The sequence below is a fragment of the Neolamprologus multifasciatus genome, chromosome 8, assembly GCF_963576455.1.
Source record: "Neolamprologus multifasciatus chromosome 8, fNeoMul1.2, whole genome shotgun sequence".
Taxonomy (NCBI): Eukaryota; Metazoa; Chordata; class Actinopteri; order Cichliformes; family Cichlidae; genus Neolamprologus; species Neolamprologus multifasciatus.
In genome coordinates this window covers 10,851,587-10,874,802 of record NC_140446.1, presented here as the reverse complement: position 1 = coordinate 10,874,802, position 23,216 = coordinate 10,851,587, and the positions used below count along the sequence as shown (strand labels likewise).

At 41.9% G+C, this 23,216-nt stretch overlaps 1 protein-coding gene across 3 annotated transcripts in view; it reads left to right on the top strand.

Annotated features, from left to right (window-relative positions):
- The window catches only part of lhpp (phospholysine phosphohistidine inorganic pyrophosphate phosphatase), a 35,221-nt gene that overhangs the window by 4,972 nt on the left and 7,033 nt on the right, over positions 1-23,216 (top strand). The window contains exon 7 of one of the 3 annotated variants that reach the window (XM_085169941.1): positions 17,449-18,470. The exons of 1 other annotated variant lie outside the window; for it this stretch is intronic. In XM_085169941.1, coding sequence (XP_085026067.1) covers positions 17,449-17,581 — 133 coding nt within the window. In that variant the 3' untranslated portion in view covers positions 17,582-18,470. Of the gene's footprint in view, positions 1-17,448; positions 18,471-23,216 lie in introns of those variants that run through there. One more of the 3 variants, XM_085169942.1, reaches the window with a different exon arrangement.

Sequence of the window (23,216 nt, the reverse complement as noted above, 5' to 3'; positions counted from 1 at the left end):
GCTTGAGCATCACTCAGCGTTAATCCTTAGCTAAGAGCATGCTCACTCATTATAAAAGCTGCCCTCTATCTGGGCAGTCATTCGTTCAGAGAGAGACAAACCTGCACATCTCTGCGGCGGTATGCATGTTTAGCTTAGAAGCCAAGTGGGCTGAACTTTTTCTACTGTGGAGTCTCAGTGGAGTAAGCACATGAATTCATCTGGTTTGTGTGACTTCATAGTCTACTCCCAGCAGCTCAGTTGAGCTCCAGTGTGCTGACACTCTGAACAGTGTCAATTCAACTAAACAGGATAAAACAGATTAAATTATATCACTGCCTAACCATGTTTTGTGGCGAAAGCATCTGGTTATAGATTATCCAAGGCAGGGATAGCTCAGTAGGTAGAGTGGTGGGCCCCATGATCGGAAGGTCGGGGGTTCGACTCCACTGAACGGTTACCCTGAGGTACCCCTGAGCAAGGTACCGTCCCTACACACTGCTCCCCGGGCGCTGCATTGGTGGCTGCCCACTGCTTCACTGGGTGAATGGGTTAAATGCAGAGGAGCTATTTCCCTATGGGGACTAACACATAACACATACACATGCATACATAGATTAGCAGAGGAACATGTGTGAAACTAGTGTTGGGTTCCATGACACGCTGTTTATCAGCTGTGGATTTATTAGTATTATCAAAGGGGTTTATCTGGGGAGAGCTGAGCTGAGCAGAGCAATATAATGACTCAAAGGAAACCAAAACTGTTATTATGAATGATTAAGAAATCATCTGTGTTTCGAATGTATTGCTGCAATAGCAGCTCTGAACAGCACATCATGTGGGTGTGAAACCGTAATAACAGAAGAGCCTCACAGTATTTGTGTATTCTTTTGCCCACAACTAGGAACAGAGTATAAAGGCTGTTCATTTATGACACCTAAAGCGAACTGTCTTTGTTTATTAAACATGGGAAACTTAATAATAACCCAGAACTCTGCGTGCCCAGACTTGCTGACTTTACACGTTCTCTGAGAGGAAGAGGAGTAACTTTGACATTAACAGTGTTTCAGTGGGAATTTGAGTAGTGGGGGGAGACTTGAGATTTAACATTGTTTAGCTAAACGGGCCCGGTGAACCCAGGCTCGCTTTGAGCAGCTATAAACCCTCAGTCATAACTGTGAAAACACAGCTGTTTCCAAGTCAACCAGATGCTGCGCAGGCCTCCAGTTCCCATCACACTCGGAGAAATTACCGATTCAAATACCCCAGACTCGGTGACAAGACAGGAAGGGAAAAAGATACAAATCAAATCGTATCAGCTTGTGTGAAAATGCTTTTCACTTGACATACTCATAGCTCTGGACAACTTTAAGCTTTTTCTTTTCTTTTCTTTTGAGTGTCTACTTTTAAAAAATCCTCTCTAAAGTTTTACATCCTTTGAAGTTGGTTCGCAAGCCGGTTTTGTTTTGTTTTTGTTGGCTGCTTCAGGGATGAAGAGCCAAAATTGTGCCTCGCTCATTCTGAAGCTATATGTGTGTCTTTGACGTTTAATGTGTTAAAGCTAAAGTCTGTAGTTTTTTTAAGTATCAAATAGAACTAAATGGATACATGTTATAGTAAACCTATACAATAAGAGGGTTTTATGTGCACTTAAGTGCTCACTTTACTGTTAAATAAGATGTATTTTCTTATATATGTGGCTCATTTTGATTAAATTCAAAAGTGGAGCTAGCAAAGCGACTTTGCTGGACTAATTGGTGAGCTATAGGCACAACATAAGGGCATTTGTAATTGGCAGTTCTGCTAGCAGTCAAATTTCCCTTGTTCTTGTATATAACGAGTGAAAGTTAATGCACCTCAAGGGAGCCAGAGAACCCTTTGCTCTTTAATGTAGACCAGGTTTGCAAAGAGGGGCCTACCACTGAAAAGTGGGTGGAAATTACACTGAGTATAGAAATCTGACTGCTGATGTTAATCAGCTGCATGGGAACAATCCACAGATACTGAGCTCTGCTCCAAACCCCACTCAGGCTTTCACTTCTCTAGTTACATGCTTAATGGCAGTCAGAACATTATAGCTGTATATGAAATTTCAGTGGTTACTGAATACCATCCATATTACACTTTATCCATAACTGCTGTTTATGCTATTGGAAATCAGTAATCAGTAGTTGGTTAGATTTCAGGTGTAATTTTAAAAACACAAATTAAATTATTGTTCTGATGAAGCTCTGCTGTGTGTAGGAAAAAGCTCTTGGACTGATGTTGGCCTGAAATGCAGATTGTAACAATAATTGATTGGACAATTATGCATAATTGTACTGTATTGTAAAAAAAAAACACACATTTTCCTAGCGAAATGGGCCAATTATATGCAGCATTTGGTATTAAAGCTAATGGATTTCATAGTCACGTGGATTCAAGCTGTAAACCTGATATTGACTAATTATCACCTTATTAACTTGTTAGGAAACACTTGCCAGCTAACATGAAGCAGCTTTAGCATTCATTTGGAGTAATGTTTATGGCCAGCTGATAATCGCAAGTCTATGCAAAAGCAACACTTCTTCAGAGAGCCGGTGTCTGGGTCCTTGGCTGCTAAGTGTTACGCTCATCACCAACTAGGCACTCAATTTGTTTGTCTGCCATTTGGTATCGGGAGGAAACTTTTATCTGCCGCGGGAGTAAACAGGATTGACACAAGCAGCGAAGCTGAACTGAAACAGGGAATTTTCTTTACGCCTAGAAACCAAAACAGCGACCTGAAGTAAAGTGTCACAACTGCAGGTTTGTCCCAACCATTTTGCTTCTTTAATAATGGTTCGAATGACTATAAAGTGGCCATATCAAGCCTTTATTATCTGTATGCACTGTTACAATAGTGTATGGTCATATTAAACCTAGACAAAGTCTTAAATTAAAGGTCTGCATATGTAACTGAGAACAGCATAGGCTGATATCCTTGTTTATGAGGGGCAGCCAATCAAAAGAAAAATAGCTTTAAGGAAGGTGAAATGGTTTTATGGAGACAGGTGACGACCTAAGAGCTGCATAAAAAAATAATAAGGATTACCTTTAATTATGAAACATGATGGAAGCGAGCATAAAGGGCCACTTTTTTATAAAAGCAATATTAGCGAATGAGTGGTGGATCAATCTGGTTTTTTTGGTAATTATTTTGTGGAAGTACAAAAAAAAACAAGTAAGCTGTGAGCTTGGTGTTTATAATTAAAAAAATGTTACTGAGCAGTAAGGTTATGAGTATGATGCCCTTGTTTTCCTCTTTCAAGCGTATGTTACCTTTTTTCAATAGTGATCTACAGCAGCCTGTTCCTGTGACCGATCGTGTGTTCTTTGTTTCTGTTCTCTTATCTTCAAGGAACTGCATCAGCACAGAACTGGGAAGCTTTGAAGCTTCATAAAAGCAGGTTCACATCATGCTGTTTCTGCATGCAGCAGTGGTAAACCAGTTTAATTGCTACTGCCGTTCCCCCGTGTGCATACACCCTCAGCGCTGGCGTGTGTGCTTGCGCCGGGGAGAAAGCTATGCAGCAAAGAGTGGGATACCGGCACAGCTTTGATAGGTGTTTTGAATGGGCGCCAGTGAGTTGGAGGAAGCCCATAGTGGATTCCAGTTGGAATCTGGCAAAGAGCACACAGCAAACATTTTCACACAGCAGCAACCATCGTCACAGTGGTTTACACTGTGAAACTCTCTCTGCGGCTAACGCTTGGCTGGTAATGGGAATGTGTGGAAACAAGCAGGCTGAGCCAGATTGAAGCTCTCAAGATGGAACTAGTCCCTGATGATACAAACTATGAAATAGTTTGCTGAAACCGCACCCTGGTTCATGCCCTTTCTGTCTGTGGCCGTCAACGAGGGACGCAACAGGAAAGAAGCATAGCGGGGTTGGAGGGGGGGTTGGGTTAGTGGCCATGTGCTTACCATACATAGATTACTGTCCCTACAGTAATTTTATCGCTTGCACCAAGCCAATGCTCTACTGTATTTACTAAAACAAACGTGCTGACATATCTCCAAAAGTTGATTCTGTTCATCTGGACGTAGCGTTTTGTGGGAGAAATGTTTTGTCACTCATCCAAGCGACTTCTTCAGTCTCAGCTGACTGCAGGTTCCCCAAATCTTATAAACAGTACATTTGCATAATGACTGAAACCAGCCCACTGAAGGGACAATGGGCTGGGAGGTCAGTTCCTTAATCATAATTATGCAAATTCTCATGACCATTGATCAACAACCACTGACCAAAACCCACTGATCAAAGACCACTGATCAATGGCCATGAGTAAAGTGGCCCTTTTCAAGCAACTTAAAGAAGTCCAGATGCTTTTCTTTGCAAGCTCCTTTGACGGCCATGAGTACCATTCACAGAGAGTTGGGGAATGGCTGCAATCACAGCATTGTAAGATGGCGAAAGATGTACCCTTAGGCCCCGTCCTCGATTCAGAGATGGTCTTTCCCTTTTCACGTAAATGGCCTCCTTGACTCTGCGCTCAAACCAGCGTTCCTCCCTGTGCAGGATGTGTACATCCTCATCATTGAAAGAGTGTCCACTGGCCTGTAGGTGTAAATAGACTGCGGAGTCCTGGCCTGATGAGGTAGCTCTTCTGCATTGTGCCATCCGCTTCGCCAGAGGTTGTTTGGTTTTTACGCCGTATAAATCCTGGCAATCCTCCTGGCACTTAACAGCGTACACTATGTTACTCTGTTTATGTCGGGTGACCCGATCCTTGGGGTGGACCAATTTTTGGCGCAGCGTGGGATCACAACAGGTTTTTGCTTGGGCAGCGGTTGTCCTTCTCTCCTGGATCGGCTGGAGCTTTCTTTAGGTGCCTTTCCCGCTTTGACAAAAGTCCAGCTGGGATAACCACATTTACTCAGGGCCTTCTTGATGTGCTGTTCTTAGCCTCCCTGTCCGCTGTGTCTGTGGGGATGGTGTTTGCTCTGTGTTGTAGCGTCCTAATGACACCCAGTTTGTGCTCCAGTGGATGATGAGAGTCAAACCTTAGATACTGATCCGTATGTGTAGGTTTACGGTACACGTCAGCTTTTAGATGTCCCCCATTCTTGATGGAAATCTCACAGTCTAAGAAGGCTAACCTGCCACTTTTCATATCCTCCCTGGTGAATTTGATGTGTCGACCACCGAGGTAATGTCCATCCATCCATCCATCCATCTTCATCCGCTTTATCCGGGGCCGGGTCGCGGGGGCAGCAGCCTAAGCAAGGTAATGTGCTAATGTGATCCGTGAAATGTGGTACGTCCTGAGATTTGATTTTCACCCAGGTGTCATCCACATATTTGAACCAATGGCTTGGTGGTGTTCCAGGGTAGGATAGCAAAGCCCTCTTTTCCACTTCTTCCATGTACAAATTGGCCACGATGGATGAAACTGGGGAGCCCATGGCACACCCATGTTTCTGCCTGTAGAACTGACCCTTGTATGTGAAGTAGGTGGAATGAAGACACAGTTCCAAAAGCAAACACACTTGGTCGATGCTGAGAGAGGTCCTGTTGCTGAGGTTGGTGTCATCCTGTAATCTCTTACGAGCTACCTCCAACGCTTCTGTGACTGGGATGCAAGTGAAGAGAGATGTAACGTCGTACGAGACCATGGTTTCATCTGCCTCCATAATGACATCTCTCACCTTCTCAACAAAATCCAGGGTGTTCTGGATGTGGTGTTCAGAGCTGCCCACCAGTGGGTTGAGGATTGAGGCCAGAAACTTGGAGATGTTATAGGTGACAGAGTTGATCATGCAGACAATCGGTCTTAAAGGTGCACCCTGTTTATGTATTTTCGGTAAACCATACAGACTTGGTGTAGACTCCCCTGGGTACAGCCTGTGGTATGAGGTCCGGTCAATAGCCTTGTCTTGTTCTAACTGCTTCAGACAGTCTATCACCCTCTTCCTGTAGCCACTTCCTGGGTCTCGTTTCAGGGGCTCATAAGTATTTTCATCACTGAGTAGTGACAAAATCTTCTCATGACAGAAAGTACTATCATGAGAAGACTGACCTCCCAGCCCATTGTCCCTTCAGTGGGCTGGTTTCAGTCATTATGCAAATGTACTGTTTATAAGATTTTGGGAAACCTGCAGTCAGCTGAGACTGAAGAAGTCACTTGGATGAGTGACGAAACCTTTCTCCCACAAAACGCTACGTCCAGATGAACAGAATCAACTTTTGGAGATTTACTTTCCTGGATGAGTGAGAATGCATCAAGATGCTGACATATGCATGTTTGAAAAAGAACATGCTAAAGAAAGAACGGTTCATTAGTTCAATGCTGCATTCATGGCCCATGTTGGCACAGTGTAAAGAACAGGAAAATCCCATGTTGTTCCAGCGTTTGAGATTCCACCGATCATTCCAGAAATATCTCCACTCCTGCCTTTGTGGGCACACCAAGTACAATCATGTCCATAAATATTTAGACAGAAGCACAGCTTTTCTACAGTTTTTGCAAGCATAGTAGAAAGAGTCAAAGACAATGAATTAAAATGTTTCACAAAACATTTAGAATGACATTTTTCCTCGTTTTTTGTGGCTTTTTAATAAAAAAAATAATAGAGACAACAGAGTAGCCTCTTTTAGTTAGCTGTTGCTTTGCATCAATATAGAAGAAGTGTGTGGCGGATGTTGCCTTTTGAACATATAGAGTATACGAGGGTGTAAAAGCGTACTCCTGTCTATCAGCAAGCGCGACGAAAGCTGTATGTTCACCCGCCCACAACACAGTCGCCACCAGCATGTTTGAAAGGCATCTAAAGGTGAAAAAGGGTGCCAACTTTATTCTTGATGAGAAAGCCCGTGAGAGAACACTCTTGACTCTCTGTGCAGTCTTGGTCTCCCAGGTCATGTGTCATTTACTAGGTTTACCTTTGATATCGCTCTGCTGATTTTTAAAATGTATTTATTTTTGGCTTTATGAGCCTCAATAATAGCCTTTTCATGTGTTCAGTCACCTAAGGGACACTCTGTGGGAACTCTGAGCTGTGTGCTAGCTCCTTTCCGCATGAACTAGTGTTCACATACCTCACCTAGGAAACAATTAAAAAAAAAAACCTGCTTGTGTTGTACCCACAGGCACTGTGTATGGTATTATATGTCTTACCAGCAGTTCTTTCAATATTGTTGTAAAATGTACTCAAATTAAAGCAATAATCTTGCAGTTGTATTTAGTCTTTATTTTAGTTTAGGCCAAAGGTGTTTTCTGTTATTCTTATGTAGCAACTTTCTCCAACTGGGATGTTCTGTAACTGTCAGATTCTTTGACTTTAAGGCTACTAGACGGATATTACAGTTGACGCTTAGGTAAACTGAGATTCATGAGAAGTGAGTGAAACATGATAGTGTAGTAATGAGATAACTAGAAGAAAAGCTAACAGTTTTTGAAAAGGCTCTTTGACAGACAAGAAAAACGGTAATGATCATGGCTTGGCATATGGCATATTTCATGAACATGGATGTTGTCAATGAAGCTTCTATGAGCTTGCAACATTGTGCAATGAGTAATATCCCTGAGGACATGCAGTTCTCATCTGATGCGTTAGTATGCAAATATTCCAAGCTATGATTTTAACTGCTAGTATGATCAGAGCCAACAAGTCTGAGAGTAGAAAAAGAATTTGGCTTAATCCAAAAGTGATGGTACAATTAATCTGGGAGCAAGCACCAAAGGATTTTAACAGCTTAACAGACTACAATACACTGTACAGTTGTCCCCCAGCAGACCAGTCCAGAGAAACCTTCCCAGCCCAGACTGAACTGGCTCTCTCTGAGTGGCACATAACCTGTGATTAGTGTGGATATCCTGAGCAGATTTCCACTGAAACCTGTAATGAAGTCTTGAAAATAAAGCCATTGTGAGTGCAGTGAACGAAAGGAAAGACAGCTCATTAAGAAAGCAAATGGCCAATCAGCCTCAGCAAACACAAGAGAAGGCTTTTCAAGTAGAAAAATGTTTGCTGTCAGCTTAATATAATAAAGTGGACAGAATTAGTTTAATAACCCCAATATTACTAGCATATTTAGGGCAGGTTAATTGTATTCCCGCTCCCTAAGAGGCCACATGCTGTAACTTGGCACTATTCCTCATAAATCATTTGCCTGTATTTGAATGGCTGTCTAATAAAAATGAAGTGATCCAAATTTAAGTTGGACCTCCTCCATATGGTGATCAGATCTGGCAGTTTGACTGAAAATATTTGCTTTTAAATCTATATTGGCATGATGTTGAAATTGAGTATTACTGGACTGTTGGTGCCAGTTAGCTTTTATCTTGTGGTCATTTCTGGGATGGCTCCCAGATGCATTACGTATTTCAGCTTAGCTTAGCTTTCAGTCCTCCTCACGACATATAGATCAGCACATATGATAATGGTCATGGTTTCATGTACGACTGCAAGCCCTTCCTTTTACCTAGACAGTTATGAAATGTAGATTACCTAAGATAATGCCTTTAATTCTCTCCTTCAAGCACACTAAACTGAATTTAATGTGTAGTCTTGCCTGAGCAGGTTACGCTTGAGTCACAATTTTCGCTTTGCATTGTCTTGATCTGTGCAGCCATTTGCTTTGTAGAAAAGAGTGCAGGCACTTCATAGTGTCTTGTGTAACAGCGCAGTCCCACACCCTGTCCTCTTAACCACTCTTAACACATTAGTTTTGTCTGTGTGGGAAGGAAGTGAAGTTATCTAAGTGCACTCCTCTCCGCTGAGGCTGTGGGCTGTGAATTTGTCAGCTACAGTGTTTCTAAATGTGTCATTTAGGTCTGTTTATCTGTGCACCACAAGAACACTGACTCTTTACACCAGCAAAGGGATGCGTGTCATGTGCACAACGTGGCCTTTGAGCTAAAGCTAAATCCACAGGGGCCCTCTTTTGTGTCCAAGTCCACCCAGATGTTCAGAGGAACTAAAGCTAGCACGTTCTAACCTGTTAGCTTCTTTATATAGAAATGTATAAACCTGACTGTACAGAATGGGTTGTATATAAATCTGTGTTCATTTCTTATTAGACTGACAGAATAAGGCATAATTCTAAATACTTATCTGTATGCTTTTGACATAAGCATACAGATAAGCACAGTGATGTCTGACCAGCCATTAACAACTCTCAGCATCTCCTTTGTCAGTCAGCAGCAGGGCCTTGGCAGGATGCATGGTAAACTGGGATAAATGTGTGTTGCATAAGGTTCCTATTTCCACTGTTGGATTTCCCTTCTATTTAACAGATAACACATGAAAGCTGTGTTTTATTAGTTGGATTTCTTTTGCTGCATGTTTCTAGAAATGGGTGTTCATTTCCACTGGAAAAAAAAAGAGACTCGCTTGTTAGTTCTTGCTCGTGCTAACAGCTACTTGAGACCCATCATGCAATGGGCCACTTCCTAATTTTCCATCTTTATGCCCAGTGTATTCCAAATGCTGAGCGGATGGGCCTAAATTGTAACTGCTTTATTTATCATTCTAGTTTTTCACTACTGTGGTCAGTCCTTTTAAATTTTCCAATTGTAGCGTGCAACCAAAATCAGCCAATCACAATGCCAACTGAAACTGTTATTGTAAAATATTTGTACAAAATTGTGGATCTGAATTGATGCAAGCATACTTGCTCCAAAAAATAAATGCTAATTTAGCATAGTACAGTGTTTCCAGACAATCCATACTTGGTAAGATACAGATTTGTGTAGCTATACTTTGGCTATCGTAAAATCTTTTTTTGTGTTTGTTTCTTTGTCTACCAACTACACGTACACAATCAGGAGTTGAGCAACCAAACTTGGCACAGAACTACATCTTAAATCTGTCAAGGTTCTTACCTATATCACATATTTTGATTCCATCTTATTGCTTAGCAACCACTTAGCACGTAATTTAGCAATTATGCATCTAAATGCTTAAAACAAGTCTTAAAACCACCATAAAAGTTTTATTTCATGGCAGCAGCATCAAATTAAAAGACATTGTAGAACCTTCAGCACCACCTGAGCGTATGCATATGTTTGAACCTGTGTAGATTAGAGAAAATCCAAAATAAATTCAAACTTTCTTTCAAAGTCAAAGATGTCCCATTGTAGACTGGGTGACAATTTCACTATGGAAGAAGAAGAGTTCACATTAATAATCTAAAAACCCCAAATTACTGTGATGTTTATGACCATGATGGGTATATAAAATCTATACATACCCTTTTCCAGTCTGATTTGGCATTCAAAGTGTTTTTACTACAAGCATCATTATCCCCAATTACACACCCATTCATAAAGCACTTTTTAAATTTTTATTCTGACATTCACACAGTCTCACTCCAATGAAAGCGTTGGGAGGCTCAAGGTTCAGTGTCTTGTCCGAGGACATTTCTACATACAAGCTGGAGGAGCCTACATTCACCTACAATCTGTCAGAAAAGCATCATGTCAATTTTTTTTAAAAAACATCAACAACTTTAAATGTATGTGTAAAAGGCTGTTAGGTGGTTTCCAGGTTGCTGGAACCCCCCCCCCCCCCTTTTTTTTTTAAATTTTTTTTAAACCAGACAGTCTTACTGTTTGTTATACAGTTAAATATAGAGTTTAAATCATTTACATGGGGTCCTGAGTTTGCTGTCCTGTCTTATGTGACAGATAAGAGAGCCCTATGATCAATTAGCTAGTCATAAATCCAAGAAGTAACAAAGCTGAACTGAACAGTTGAAAGGCAAAGTGAGACTCGTCTTCAACAAAATCTCAAAAGTTTGTTTCATTTTTGTTTTTTGTATCGTAGTAATGTGTAATCCGAACACCTGATAGTGTGTCATATATTGAATTGAGGTCATAGATTGAAGTGGCAGTAGCTCCACAAAGAGGTTATAGAAGCCTCCCCACCCATGGGTGTTAGCTTCCCTCTGCCTGCAGGCTCTTTTAAAGCCTGCTGTGCGTTATAAGTCAATGAGATATTAATAATTAACCTGAGCTTTTTTTCGCAGTGAGACCAGACTCCCACGGTAAGACAAAGGAACCAAGCAGGCCTCAGTCACTGAGCTCCTTCAACAGTACTTTTCCACCCCTGAGAAAGAGAAGAGGAAATGAGTGAGAGTGGGAGCGTAGAGCGAGTTGTAGCCCACAGATGGCAGGCTGAAACATGGCACTGCCTCTTAAATACATGAACAGAGACCCGTAGCCGTTTCAATGGGGAACCAATCCCTCTTGCAATTACCAATTGACAAGCTGCTTGGCTAGAGGGATTTGGGCCTTTGCCTGGATTCTGCTGTAACCATTTTTTTTGTTATGATTCGTTTTAGCGAGTGAGTATGCATGGTTGTACTTGCATTTTCTTTATCTGATGCAGGTGACTCAGCAGCACCTCAGAGCTAGCATAACACCCATGCGCCCTGAGATATACGCACAAAAAGACGATTCAGCAAGTCATCAGCAGTGCTGCTAATAATAACAGCACACAGATGAAAAGAGTGTGGTTAGATCTGGGTCACGTAAGGCTTTGCATATTTAGCACAACACTGACAAGGACAGCTGTTAAATGTAGAAGAAGGTAATGGCTTCTTAAAAGCTAAAATTCTTTTTTTTTTTTTTTTCCCTTTGCTCCCACCGGATCACCTAAGATGACTCCACAAATTAGCACCTAAACCATAGCAGCAAAACCCTTTGTAATTCATTAAATAGATTTCAAAGCGATGAACGTCACACCAAATATAAAGAGTCAGTCTAATCTATAATGTCTAAAAGTTTATGTCTAAGTAGCCATTGAGGACATAAAAAATTTTATGGTTTGCATCCTGTTCATGTAGCATTGGATGTTTTTGTTATTGTGAAAGACAAAGTTTCCAGTAGGTGGTTTTCAGCAGGTCAGGATTCTCTCTCACACACGCTCACAGTCATCACTCGTACTCACAGGAGGTTTTCGTACAGCCACAGGATGGAAAAAAATAATCAAGTCGCTCTTTGCACCGCAACCAGGGAATCCCCTTTTGTGTCCAGCTCGATTGGAAAGAACCGTTAATCTGCGTAAAGTGTGAAAACCATGCCGCAGCTGTTTGCTGATCGTGATTCAACATTATGCGGCCTTTTGTAAAGTGAAGTGATAACGGTCGCTGCACTGCCACAAACTCGGCAGAGGATGTGAAGGCTTCAAGTCAGCATCTGTCACTTCTGTTGCCATAACATGCACGTAACATGGTGGTTTCCTCTGTTCAGTTGGGCTGTTTTTCCTAAGAAGGCGCAGCTGTATTATTTCAAGGATGTTATCTGTGCTTTGTACCTATCAGGTAAAAGAGAACAGAAAGATAGGAAAAGCGAAGCTCGGAGCGGATTGTAATAAAACCAGGCTGTAGCATCGCTGGTGTCGACAATCCCCGCTACATCTTCACTCGGGCTTGTGGCATTTTATTTACAACAGAGTCAGTCAAACGGATCACATTTTCACCCTCCAGGCCGACGCTGCTAAAGCGGCACCGTGCAGCAGGAAACACGAGCAGCTGCACACCTTTTCTCCCTGTCCCCGGGGTGAAGGTAGAGAGCTTTGTCATGTGCCTGCATCTTATGTCACCCACACGGCTTGGCTCAACATAAAGGCTATGAATGTCATCAAGACGTGATCTCCCTCAGGTTATGCTTAATATCATCGTCTTTATAGTGGGAAAAAGGCTGCGTTTCAGCTCCTGCTGCCTTCACTAGTCTGGCATGAAAACAACACACTGACCTGGGTTGACTGTTTTTCCACCTTTCACTTGCAGAGTGACTCTTTACTTTCAGTGTTATCTTCCCTGTGTTGCTAGGTGGCAACTCACTTTACACAAAGCCTACAATGATACCCTGTAGCTCCTATTTATTAGAGGAGCAGTGTGATAACTATGTCATTTCATTGACTTATTTGCTATGTGATGTCTCTATTGGTAAGCTTTTATTGGTTATTCCTGTTTCTTGCTGTGGGTTTGTTTTTAAATGACTTTATGACTTTCAGTACACTTTTTTTGGTAACTTCAGCCCTCTTTAGAGTTGTGACTTTTTGTGACAGATTTCCAACTGGGGAAAATTCTCATGATGACTCAGAAAGCCAAGTCATAAAGTATGCAACGTGGCTGAAATATTGAAATATTTGGCTGAATTTGTCACACCCGTGTTCCTACTTAAGAGTGCGCAAACACACTGATCAGAAGAACCTCCCAAAGTTAAGCGGTACTTCTTTTAAAGCCTACGCTGATTAGCCAGCCTCTTTCATTGCTAACAAATGCTAATTTCTGTCTAATAGGAGCCATATTTCATGTAGGCAGTTTGGTGATATTATACTAGCTTATGGTTCTTTGACTACACCATTAATAGCAGCCATTAAAAGTTAGATCAAAGCTTCAAAGTTGCCTTTTGTCCTACAGTCAAATCACAGGAAACCCAGATATTTCTAGCTTGAGTTGCTCAGTATGTAACCGCCTTCACACCAAAATATCTCAGAGAGTTGCGCGCTGCTAACCTGATTTTTTTTGTTTTGTTTTTTCGTCAGTATTGTGTCAAGCAAAATGCCTGCTCAGCAGAGGTGCAGAGGTTAAGAGACAAGTATAAATCGAAATTGGGTATATGTGACGGTTTTGCTTCCCTCTGTGCACGAGGCGAGTTAAGCATTAACCAGCGAGAGCGTTTTCATGCTCTCTCACCCTGCGGTCAGTTACCTCAGGAGTCAGCTGAATGCATCTAAACGAAACGAAACAAAGGTGAAGCCGCCCTCTTCTCCTCAGGTTAAACAAGAGTCCTTTTCTTTATTTCTATATCTTACCTCGTCCCTGTGTGTCTCTGACTCACAGCACTTTCACAAACAAATGCACTCACTACATGAGTCATTCTTTTCTACTTTCTTTTCACGAAGGAACAACCAGTGCCTGCAAATAAAGTGTTTTTAGTAGTGCTAAGTGTCATGTTTTATACTGTATATATCATATCACACTCTAATCACTCACAACTGATTTGTTATTTTGGAAGCAAGTCCTGTGACAACCTGCAAGAATCACATGGGGCATTCATAGCTTTAAAGGATCGACAGCATTAGAGAACCCAACTTTAAAGCTGCACTTTTCCTTTTTGATCAGCATTTAATCTTCCTAGAGCCCAATGTGAGGTCTTTAGCTGTCTAAAACCAAAGATATTCAAATTTTCAGCTGTCAAAAAAAAGATTTGGAGCCTGCAAGTGTTTGACATCTTGATTGATGATTTGCTTGAATGTTAATCAGCTGTCAAAATCGTTTTTGTCAAATCGGCTGCTGTGCTTGTTCACCACTAGCCAAGCTCACTGCTCCTTTTGGATTTTTTATCTTCTTTTTTTTTTCTTGCACTACTTGCAGCACAAATCGTGTGATCATTTACTAACCGTCTGATGAGGCAGTTTGCTCTTTCAGCGTAGGGGCAGCTGTGTTGTACTAAACCCTTGGCTGCTCCCCACCTCCTGCCTCATAGCTGACCTCATCCCTACGTGATGGCTCTGCAATGTCAGTCAGGCTCAGGGACCAAACCTATCTATTCACGTGTATTGATATTGCATTGACCTGAAGGACAGCAAGCCGCAGATTACCTCACCGGTAACACTAGCTGTATTGTGCTGAATTTTGCATGGTCACATTGACCTGGTTACTTCTTCATTATTCATGGGAATGGGAGGAAGGCTGCAAAATGAATACACACACACACACACGCATGCATCTATGTATGCCTATCTAAAAGATGGAGTCGGGGAGAGATTTAAAGAGGCATCGGGTTGAAAAGACAGTGAGGTTGATACTTTTGGCTTCACTTCTTGAAACATAAGAGCCATGTGACCTATGTTGCTTGTGCGTTCATGCCTGTGCGTGCATGCGTGTGTGAACTCAATCAGTCCTCGGGTAGAAAAGGGTGCGGGAGTAATCCAGCACAGGAGACATAAAACCCCAACCATTAGTGGACCAGCTCACATAACCCAAGCACTGGCAGCTGACAGACATGCGTAAACACATGGCACTGCTTTGCCATATTCAGCGTGGCTTCGGCATTCAGCACCTCTTCCCCCATTTCCACCACCACAGGCCTCTTCTTTCTGTCACTACACTTGGGCGGCTCACAAATATTTGCCATGGGGCTCTGTAAGCTCTCAGAAGTCAGGATTAATGGTGGTGTGTGCCTCACACCCAGGGCCTGACAAAGAGTCCCCATCTGGAGTTCCAAGCCGTGACTGAGGAACAGAGGCAGCACACAGAGCCCGGTCAAGGCGGCCGGTGGAGGGGGGGTCTATAGGCACCACTCCATAAATGAGCAGGACTCCAGGGCAGTTCTGATGAATGAAGGGGCGTCTCTGTCTTTTGATGGAATTGGGAGGAAAGGAGCTCCTCCGTGTGAGCTTGGGCCTAGTGCCACACCAAATGGATTACATTTCCACTACCAGCTGATTAAACAACCAAATCTGCATCCATCACTGGGCCTTGATCCAAACAATGGCAGCAGCCAGTGTGGAGGCTACAGCCTTGCCTGTCTTGACCAAGTCCTCAGCTTTCCCACAATTTAGGAAATCGTGTGGAAACAGGATTATGGGTAGGGTAATTTTGGGCATTGGCCTGTGACCTTTTGATGTAGGGTACTTTATATGGGAAAAAATGTAAACATCATTTCTGTGTGCATGCTGTAAATACAATAACCCTTTCTGTGCAATCCATCCAATTACAAATGTAGAACAAGACTGTAACTAGGGATGGGTATCGTTTAGGTTTTATCCGATACCGGTGCCAAACCGGTACTTTTGAAACGGTGCCGGTGCTTAAACGGTGCCCAAACCGGTGCTTAAAGAATGGAAAACACAAAATTGGTCCAAAAACCTCTCATGTTCAGCTGTTTTTTTGTAAAAAGATAACAATGTTAGTCTTTTCTGCAGGTATAGGGCATATATGGTATCACTCTGGGCTGGAAGCAGTGCTTAAACAATGGAAAAAACACAAACTTTGTCCAAAAACCTCTCATGTTTAGCTGTTTTCCACTTTTTCTTCGGTCATTTTAGCCTTTTTGGCCAGGGTGAAGGGAGTATCTGCCATCAAACAAGAAGACAGCCGCATGTAGCTATGATGGTGTTTGCTAGTTCACGTTACATGCATTAATTTAATAACGCGGTTAGCTTACTCAACGTAAATTACACACGAACAACATTAAGCTACTCACGCAGAGAAGAACGGCTGCTGCTGCCATCATCATTTCTGCTACACTGGCAGGGCTAGGTTCATCGGATTTAAAGTGTGACCTCCTTTGACAGTATCAGCTTAAAGCACTTGTTGCAGGCTGCTGAGTTTGCATCTTTTGCTGTGAAGTACAGCCAGACTTTTGACCGCTTTGCCTTGGGCATTTTTAATCTGTAGCTCTGCTCTATAAGAACGTACGTACCTGGACCCGCCTACTATCCTCGAAACGTAAAATGATTGGCTAGAATCTAAAGTGTATCATTCCATACCAGTTGGTGGCGGTAATGCACCTTTCAGTTGTTTGCCAACCGCCAATAGAAATGTAAGGAAGAAGAAAGTGTATCACAGCTCAGGAAAAAAAAGCACCGAAATGCGCGCTGCTTTTCGGTCTGGTTACTACCGTTTATGTCAGAACCGGTGCCATGATGGCACCGGATACCGGTACCCATCCCTAACTGTAACAAGACAACACAAGTCTGAGGCAGGTAAACCATTTTCAGCACCTTAGCATTAGTTCATTTGCTAATTTGTCCTAAATGCAGAGTAACGATTAAGCTGATGAGAATGTCAGGGGAATGCTGCAAGTGTCTCTGGCACTGGTGTCTCTAAATGTCTTAACAAAAATTTGAGGTCAATGCAGTCAATGTAGTCCAGGGGCCACAGAGCCACGAGATTAGCACAGCTGAACAGCAAGTTTGGAGAAATCGGTCTGTTACCATGTGTGGAAGTAATGTGTTTTGTTACAGCCTCACAGATTAACAGTATATTACGATTTGATCCTAACCTTGATACAAAACAGCACTATAATTGTGGTGTAGTAGCCTGCAGATATGATAGAAAGGTGTGGTTATGGAGCCACCGTTACCCTGAAATACCTTCAAATCAGCTGATATGTTGGGCAAAGGATGACGACTGTGGATGTACTCTGGATGTAGTCAAAGACATTCAGAGGGTAGGTATGCTTTGGAAAGGGTGAGATTGAGGCAGATGATACACTGTAAACACTGTAAGGGGAGCAGCCAAAAGAACTAAAAATACAATGCTGTTAAACAAGCTCTTAACAGAACCAGAGTTACCACACAGGATGACAGTTTTGATAACAAACTTTCTTTTTCAATTTCAGTTGTGTTTTGTTGGGGTTTTTTGTTTTGTTTTTATCCCCCCACATAATGCATTCAGAGTTGTTAATCCACTCGACTGCGTCAAACCGCTAGTCCTTGTTTACCATCCCTTTTGTGCTCAAGATTTCCTTCTTCCTGCGATACAGGTCCTCAAACCTGTGCATTTGCTTCCCCTCCCTCAGGCCCATTGATGAGAGGCACCCGACGGTGACGGCTGACGGCACTGTAGACAACCTGGCCCAGGCGGTGGACATGATCCTCAGTCAGAGGGGGCACTGAACACCAGGCAGTGGACACTGAACTCTAGCTGATCAGCAGTACCATTAAAAAGTAGCTTCTGAAAGTTTTCTTTGTTATGGAAGTTAAATTAATTAGCCCATGGCCTCTATAAACTCTTAACAGCCAACTGTTTTGTCACACATGGGAAAGACTCCCATCTGTTGCTCTGCGAAGTGTGACACAAACTGGAATGAAGTTTGCAGAACAATTATCCCATCTGCAAGAGATAGCGTTGAGCATGCTTGAGCTGTACTGTGTATTTGTCAGTACATGATTGGCATAGATAAGATACCTCAAGATGACACGAGTGTGCCGTAACCAGCTGCTGACTGACAGTTAAAAGGCGAGAGAAATGCAGTGTTCAAGTTCCCAGAGTCAAATTCTCCGAAGAGCTACCGTACTCACAGTTTGCACTAAACATTTGCTGCACTTTAACGCAGAGTAATTGTTGTGCATCATGGATCTCCATCAGTTTGGAAATTTGTCTGAGTCATTGTCAGAGAAAAGCTCAAGGTCTTAAAGCACTTGGGGAAAATTCAGCCTTGGCTCAGGTTTAAACTGGAATTCATATCGGAGAGGCTTTTGTTTTACAATAATAAATCGCTGGAAATGGGAAGTGAGCTGGTCTGAGAGATGATAAACGCAACCACTGCTGAATGCGATAAATTATGCTGATGCTTGGGCTCATGTTTCTCTCTGTGTAAACAAAAATGAAACCGACACTCCATCAGATTGAAGAACCACAGATCTTCAACTGCTTATCTTTATTTACTTGACTTTAAGCGGCCTTTTACTGGAGACGGTCCTGTCATAGCTTCTCTGTCAAAAGCCACTCATTACACACGGTATCCACACCGAGGGTTAATAAAACGACCGTGACCAAAAAAAAGATTGGTTATTGGGCTTCAGTGCCACAGCTGGATCGTTGCGATCTTTGGAAATGGAGCGTAAAACAAATGATTCTCAGTCGTTGCCCCCAAGGTTCCACTGTACCAAATAAATTCGACAAGAAAAAAAAGCTCATTTTTAAGTGATACATTGAGGTCTCTTAGGTTTATTTCACCATTAGCAGACACAAGCTTGAGTATGTCTGGGCATTCAGAGGTAATGAAATGTTATGCAGTAGTATGAAACTGCAGCTTGACTGGTTGTACCACTCCTATTTGCAATTCAGAAATAAATGTTAATGTGCACAGAAAAGCACTTGCAGCTGGTACCCAGTTTTCTAACAGCCTGCACATTGTTTGACCCTGTGTTTTGTACATTATGTTACTGCCTGCTGGACTCGTATTGAGCTATTAAACATGCATTTGAATACTCTCAAATGAATTCACTTGGCTTTAACTAGGTTATTTTTCCAGTTAAGGGAAGTGAAGTATCTGAGGGATCTAGGCCACAGTTTACAACACACACATACACCCCTTTTGGCAGGTTCACCATCACTAGGTCTTAAACTCAAACACACACATGACCCAGAGCTGGATGATTGTTAACCTCACCTCTTAAGCCAGCCTGAGTTTAGCCGCCCGTTTGACATAAGTTACAAATTAGCAACAGTTTACCTATCGTGGCTGTCTGGATTGGTAAACAGCGATATACTGTATTCCTAATGGGGTGCAGTACATTGATTCCTTTCCTGTCACTGCACAGCAAGATTGCTTTCAGATAATAGAGGTGACCTCATTTTGGGAGACATGTCTGGGCATGTAGAGTAGGATTTTACTGTCATGGGACAAATTGATAGACTGGCAAATCCTTGTCTCACCAAAGCTGTTATGGAGATTAACATGTAAAGGTGATTGCTACATCAGTTTGTCACCTTTGGGCCTTTTTGGTATTGCATTGTGTTCAGTACGTTAAAATAACTGTATTGTCTTGTACTTCAATTTATGCTAAAAATGAAATAAAATATGCAAGATACACTGCTATGCAAAAGTTTTGAGCCACCCCTTATTTCGGTATATTTTGCGATGAAATTTTGAAGTGGCTGCTGGGATTTATTTGCAGTGTTTTTCAGATCATTTTGATGCTGAATAATGAAACTGTTTCCAATCAAATTCTACCCAGATGGTATTATATGGTGGATCAAAATCTGCATTCATAATTCCATAAATTTTGACAAGATCTCCAACATCACTGACTGAAATGCATCCAAACCCTGACAGCGTCTCCACAGTGTTTCACAGATGGCCATAGGCACTAACTGTTGTACGTCTCGCCTGACCTTGTCGCACATACTGCTAACGATTTGAAACAAATATTTCAAATTTGGATTCATTAGTCCATAATTGATTTGCAAAGATGTTTTTTCTGCCACCGATTTTTCAGTCCAGTTCTTGTGTAATTTGGCATACCTCTGCCTTTCCCCTATTTTCCTTCCTAACTTTCCTTCCTTTTTGCTAGATTTATTTTCCCTGTTTTTTACTCGTGACCTAAAAAAACTTAGCAGAAAAGTTTTTTAAGCCTCCCACTTCTTCTTTTGTCCTCCACTTGTTCAGCTGTTAAAGACACACCACACCTTATTGGTGCAAAAATACTATCTACGCCTGTCAAACAGTTATTAGGAGCATTTTTTTTTCTAGATTCATCTGTTTTTGTGACAGGCTGCTAGTAACAAAGTGACTAAAGATACAATTTCAATTTGTTCTTTGCTAATTTTTCAATTATGTGAAGATGCAACACTGGTTTATCCTTTGAGCTAGGTGTTTTTTAAATGCTTGAATGATTCACAGGTAGTGTTAAGTGACTTAACAAATAGGAAAACTCCTATTTCCTCCATTTGCTTAAATGTAAATAAAAGCTGAGAAATATTTTTTTCCACAATGATGCCTCTTGTACATCATCTTATTATCTTTTGGGAGATGCCTGTGTCATTTCCAGTCAAAAAATAACTTGCTAGTTGAATAAAAGTAACTTTAAGTCAAAATTTGCCAGGGGTATGAATAATTATGGGCTTGACTGTATATATGCACATACATGCACAGAGAATTGAATCTGGAATTTCCCCTGTACGTACATAGAGATCTCCACTAAGGGGCTAAATTAGGTTAAACTGATTAGAAGTCAGTGTCCGAAGTTCAGAGTCACAGTGACACTCCATCTGTGCCAATCCTGTGAATGCAATGTTTCAGGAATACCTGGAATAGGAGAGATTGTGACCATGTTTCACAAGTGATCAGTTATATGATACTAACCTTTGTTTTCCACCTATTTAGAGTTTTGACTACTCATGTGTCGAGACTGGATATCAAATACAACTTGTCAAAGTGGCAGAAGAATTCTCTTTTATAGCCTTTTCTGCATTTTGCCTGTAAATGTAATTTCCCGTTTAGTGCACTTGATTCAAGGCAGAGTTCATTACATGTCTGTCTTGAAGTATCATCTTTTCTGGTCATAGCAGAATATGATTACGACCACAAGACTATCCTCACCCCTGCCGCCCTCCTCTCCTACAACCTCAGCTCATTAAGCTGATGATCTCATTTTTCATCTTATCTTGCTGGACACCTTAGGGATGCAAATCCCTTTAACATGAGTCTGTGGATCAAGAACAGAATGTGGCTGTATGCTGAAAGTATCCTGCCACTTTCTGGGCATTCAGTACTAACATTCTTGTGATAATTTCAACAGTGTTTACGTTTGCAACAGAATCCCAGTCAAAGTTGTGATACTTATGGTCTGATACTTTTATAAGTGATTTTCCCCAGCTCATTATACACACACTGTGCATATTTGCAGAGTACTCCCTGCTGCAGTGTGTCTCTCAGACTATATTCACATACACTACATTTGTATGTCATCTATTTGGGTTAGGCTCCTCTTACACAGCGTGCACACAGCCGCTTTTGTAACGCACCTGCAGTTATCCACCTTAACAACTGCCAGCTGTGTGCTACCTTGAACTTTCATCTCTGCTCATTCGGTTCTTCCTGTTTGACAGGAAATGGAGGGTCAGCTGACCAGACAACGTCGCACACCTGCAGCTCTAAATGCACCATTATCCACAGAAACGTGCACTTGTTTTTACAGCAGCCAGTTATTTGTCCCCTCCCTTCTGCGTGTAGCAAGCTGGTCTAAAAGAGGCCTCTTGATTTTGCTCGCCAAGACACGCGGTTTCCCCACATTTCATCACTCTCCTTCCCTTGTGGGCAGCTGTGCCAACAGCTCTTGGTGGTGCAGGAGGGCTTTGAAACGTCTGAAGTTGTTAGGTCTGGAGCCAAACCCTAAATTTCCTCCCTCTCTGTGCTGTCCCCAACCCCACCCCGATTTTCTACCCAACAGTCTTCACAAGCAGCCTGTGAAGTGCTTCAGTTCAGACACTGAGCAGTCTGTACTCTGCTAATGTGGCTGCAGTCAGCACTGGCCCCTCCAGGGACGTGACCCCTGCCTACTTGCAACTAAAGCATCAGTGGGGCTTTACCTCCCCAGACACAAAGCATGCCATAATTATGGTTGTATGTCAGCACAGCGTAAACTATTTTGGTATGCAAAATGTCTGAGTGTTTACAGGTGAGCTCACTTTTAGAAACGTGTGTCTGCTGGGGCTCTTTTCTGTGAAGGTGTCCTTTAGTTTTTTATGCCCACCTACAGTCACAGCCAGAAGCTTTGTGTGTGTGTGTGTGTGTGTGTGTGTGTGTGGTCTGTTCCATTGCTTACAGACACAATATCTTAAAACTGGGAGTTGAGAGTGACCAGAATAGACAGGGTCAGAAATATGAATATATAACAAGGACAGCACAGGGTGAGCAGTTTGGAGACAAAGTTAGAGAGGCAACCCTGAGAGTTTTAACACATGAAGAGAAAAGATGGTAGATATATTGGGCAAAGGATGCTAAATATGCAGCTTCCAGGCAAGAGGAGAAAAGGACGACCGCAGAGAAGATTCATGGATGTAGTGACAGCAGAGGGTTGGTGTTACAGAGGAGGATGCTAGGGGTAGGGCGACATGGAGGCAGAGCATCCATCAATTGGACTCAAGGAGGAACTAAGATTTTGACTTTTTTTATTTTAGAAATCAAGGTCACTCTAACCTTGCAAACACATTTTTCTATAACTCGAGAATTTCTACTAATTTATCTGGAATTTTACATCAATTCCAGATATATGGAATGTCACAACTCAATTTAATTGTTCTGTCTGTTACTAAGTGCCACTGTAATGATTGTGTAGCTATTAGATACATGATAACCATCAACATTGTAGAAGTTGTACATAAAGCGACTATTATTGAATTTGTCTCATGTGAATACATGTTTAGCCATAAAAACTATTCTGCGTTCTGTTTTTCTTAGTGAACTATTTATAGTTCAGAGCAAGTCCCCACAAAGCTTTAGAAAGAAAGTATACCTCACACCAAATTGAAATAACCTGTTCTATTCATAGACCCTTGGTGTGGATGGGGAACAAGTCTCATTAATAGGCAAAACAGGTAAAAACTACAATGACTCACATTTTAGACCCTGCAGTCGTCTTGTGAAGTGACACTGGACTGAACTCAGAAGGTATTGACAAAAAACATAAGACTTTATGACTTTTCTGATTCATTCTTTTGTGTAAGACCAGACGTCTGCTTTTAAGACACGACAGTGAATACAGTTTTTCCCAGAAGTACTTCAGAGTGAATCCTGCAAAGTGT